Source organism: Notolabrus celidotus, chromosome 1, assembly GCF_009762535.1.
Source record: "Notolabrus celidotus isolate fNotCel1 chromosome 1, fNotCel1.pri, whole genome shotgun sequence".
In the NCBI taxonomy this organism is placed as follows: domain Eukaryota; kingdom Metazoa; phylum Chordata; class Actinopteri; order Labriformes; family Labridae; genus Notolabrus; species Notolabrus celidotus.
This window is the reverse complement of record NC_048272.1, coordinates 22868848-22872827: the sequence shown is the minus strand read 5'-3', so window position 1 is coordinate 22872827 and position 3980 is coordinate 22868848. Positions and strand designations below refer to the sequence as shown.

The following is a 3980-nucleotide window of genomic DNA, read 5'->3' as shown; positions in this document are numbered from 1 at the left end:
CGTACCGTATCATATTGTACCGTAACGTATAGTATAGAATTGTATCGCAATGTATCGTACCGTATCATATCGTACCGTAACGTATAGTATAGAATTGTATCGCAACATATCGTACCGTATCATATCGTACCGTAATGTATAGTATAGAATTGTATCACAACGTATCGTACCGCATCATATCGCAACATAACGTATAATATAGAATTGTATCGCAACGTATCATACCGTATCATATCGTACCGAAACATATCCTATCCTATCCTATTGCAACGTATCATACTTTATCCTATCCTATCCTATCCTATCATCCTATCATATCGCAACATAACGTATAGTATAGAATTGTGTCGCAAAGTCTCTTACCGTTAAGTTTAGTACAGAATTGTATCGCAACGTATCATACCGTATCATATCGCAATGTAAGGTATAATTATAGAATTGTATCGCAACGTATCGTACCGCATCATATCATACCATAACATATCCTATGCTATCCTATTGCAACGTATCGTACCGTATCATATCGTACCGTAACGTATAGTATAGAATTGTATCGCAACGTATCGTACCGTATCATATCGTACCGTAACGTATGGTATAGAATTGTGTCGCAACGCATTGTACCGCATCATATCGCAACATAACGTATAATATAGAATTGTATCGCAACGTATCGTACCGTATCATATCGTACCGAAACATATCCTATCCTATCCTATTGCAACGTATCATACTTTATCCTATCCTATCCTATCACATCCTATCATATCGCAACATAACGTATAGTATAGAATTGTATCGCAAAGTCTCTTACCGTTAAGTTTAGTACAGAATTGTATCGCAACGTATCATACCGTATCATATCGCAATGTAAGGTATAATTATAGAATTTTATCGCAACGTATCGTACAGCATCATATCATACCATAACATATCCTATGCTATCCTATTGCAACGTATCATACCGTATTGTAATGGATCGTACCGTATCATATCGCAACATATCGCAACGTATCACAAAGTATCGTACCGTTTCATATCGCAACGTTACCTATATTATTGAATTGTACTGTAACATATCGGATTATATTGTATCCTAACCTAAGCTAACCTATCTTATCGATTGTAGCGTATAGTATCGCAATGTATCGCAACGTATTGTGCCGTAACATATCCTATCATATCGAAACGTATTTTACTGTATCCTATCCCATCCTATCCTATCGCAACATATCATACCGTAACGTATCCTATCATATCATACGGTATCACGTGTGTGTAGTTATATATATATATATATGTATATATATATATATATGTGTGTGTGTGTGTGTGTGTAGTTATGTGCATATATATTTAAGGTTATGGTAGGCAGAGTTGAGGACATATCACCACATTAGACAAGTAAATTCATCTATTAACTTTTTTTTTATGTTTCTAAATATGTTTGAGATGTCATGTTTCACTGCTGTCTTTGATGAATGAAAAACCTGCAGCACTGTATAAAGAAACTCACCTTTAGTTGAATACATTACAGTTCAGATGTTTGACATGGACTGCCTGACAAAGCTCCGCCTCCAACTCAGCAGAGACTAACCAGGAAACAGACTGCTGTTCCTCCTCTAGGAAGTGAAACACACTCAGAGATAGGACAATAATAATCTCTTTTAGTTCTCCTGCTTCCCCTGAGGAAGGAAAACGACAAAAGGCTACACAACTGAAACTTCAGCAGGCTGCTGAATGCTTCAAAGACAAGGACTTTAATGTGGAAGTTTCAAATCAGCCATTGAGCGACTCCTTGTTTAGCATTCTGCCGGCTTTGTTTTGAGCCGCCCTCTGGGATAAGATGTCGTTCCGTTCAGAGGAGGATCTCACCTGTCCCGTCTGTCAGGACATCTTTAAAGCCCCTGTCGTCCTCACATGCAGCCACAGCTTCTGTAAAGCCTGTCTGCAGAGCTGGTGGAGCGAGAAACTACTACAGGAATGTCCAGTTTGTAAGAGGAGGTCGTCGAGGACTGAGCCGCCTTGTAACCTGGCATTAAAGAACCTGTGTGAGTCCTTCGTGTTGGAGCGAGAACAGAGAGCTTCAGAGGGATCCGAGGCGCTCTGCAGTCAGCACTCTGAGAAACTTAAACTCTTCTGTCTGGACCATCAGGAGCCGGTGTGCCTGATCTGTCGAGATTCAAAAACACACACTGACCATAGATTCAGACCTCTACATGAGCTGGCTCTGGATCATAAGAAGGACCTCCAGAAATCTCTGAAACCTCTACTGGACAAACTCAAGATCCTTGAACGAGTGAGAGGAAACTATGATCACACAGCAGAGCACATTAAAGTCCAGGCCACAAACACAGAGAGGTGGATTAAGGAGCAGTTTAAGAAGCTTCACACGTTTCTGGAGGAGGAAGAGGAGGCCAGGATCTGTGGTCTGAGGGATGAAGAAGAGCAGAAGAGTTTTGTGATGAAGGAGAAGATTGAAGCTCTGAACACAGAGATAGCAGCTCTTTCAGAAACAATCAGAGTCACAGAGGATGAGCTGAGAGCTGAAGACGTCTCATTCCTGCAGAACTACAAGGCTGCAGTGGAGAGAGTCCAGCAGCACCCCCTGCTGGAGGATCCAGAGCTGGTCTCAGGAGCTCTGATAGACCAGGCCAAACACCTGGGCAACCTGAACTTCAACATCTGGAACAAGATGAGGAGCATGGTCTCCTACAGTCCTGTGATCCTGGACCCAAATACTGCAAACCCAGAATTCATCTTGTCTGCTGATCTGAGCTCTGTGAGTCATGGAGAGAGAAGGAAACTTCCTGAAAACCCAGAGAGGAACGATTACCACCGCTCTGTCTGGGGCTCTGAGGGCTTCAACTCAGGGACTCACAACCTGGACTTTGAGGTCGGAGATAATCCAGCCTGGTTCGTTGGTTTGTCCGCGGTGTCCACCCCGAAGAAAGGACGAGCCAAATCTGGGTTTTGGCAAATAGAGTTCTACAGAGGAATGTACAGCGCACGCCTGCTTGGCGCTCCGCCCTCTGTGCTCCGCCTGAAGAAGAAACTCCAGAAACTCAGTGTTCACTTGGACTGGACCAGAGGAAAACTGCTGTTCTTTGATCCGGACACAAACACACACATACACACCTTCACACACACCTTCACTGATACACTGTTTCCATGTATTGGCACCTTGGACGAACTACCACTGAAAATATCCCATCGCAAGATCTCTGTGACGACAGAGTAGCTCTTTATGAGGAGGCATTTAAAGGAGTGTGTTATCTGTGCGGTCCTATATTTCTGATTAAAGCCCTTAAAGCTGTTTTTCTATATTTCAAATAGATCAATAGATCTGTGTTTTAAGCTTTGTGTTGTTGAGATTGTGTTTGAACAATAGAGAGGAGCTGGAGGGGAGTGATCATAGACTGTATATATAATGGACAGCGTCGCTCCGCCTTTTCCCATTGTACGGTTTTGAAGCCGAAATATCCCGTTCCAGAACGCTGACATCTTGTAAATTTTCTGCAGCCAGAGTCTGCGCAGTAGGGAATTTGTGTCCACAGTAACAAGCTCCGCCTTACAGTGTAGCGTCCCGCAGTCCTACAGAGTTTCTCTCTACAGCAGAAAAACGTAAAAAAAAAAACACAGTATTTTAACCTCTAATAACTAACGAAGAATAAACTTTTCAGAAAAAAGAGGCCTTGAACACAAAACAGCCCCATTCGAATGAACAGGGGAGACAGAGTTTTTGACCTATACTGCCACCAGCCACTAGGGGTAGCAGTTTTTGTGTAGCGGCCTCACTTCGAGCTGACGTCCATTTTATATACAGTCTATGGGAGTGATGGGCTAGCATATGCAACAGCTAATGCTACTTTGGTTAGCAAGCAGCATACAAAGTGCGATTCCACCAACATTTATTTATTAATTTATTTATTGAGTATTTTTAAACATCTTGTGTTCGGTGGTGCACGGTATTGCAGTGG

At 42.3% G+C, this 3980-nt stretch overlaps 1 protein-coding gene across 1 annotated transcript; it reads left to right on the top strand.

Moving 5' to 3' along the window:
- The first annotated feature begins 1622 nt into the window (after window positions 1-1622).
- Window positions 1623-3385, top strand: LOC117811706 (nuclear factor 7, ovary-like). Its single transcript, XM_034682140.1, has one exon. It carries the CDS (start codon window positions 1847-1849, stop codon window positions 3239-3241), a length of 1395 nt encoding a protein of 464 aa, XP_034538031.1. The 5' UTR covers window positions 1623-1846; the 3' UTR covers window positions 3242-3385.
- The last annotated feature ends 595 nt before the right edge of the window (window positions 3386-3980 follow it).

Excerpts from the sequence above, each read along its gene's own strand:
- LOC117811706 (XM_034682140.1), top strand. The coding sequence starts at position 1,847 with ATGTCGTTCCGTTCAGAGGAGGATCTCACCTGTCCCGTCTGTCAGGAC.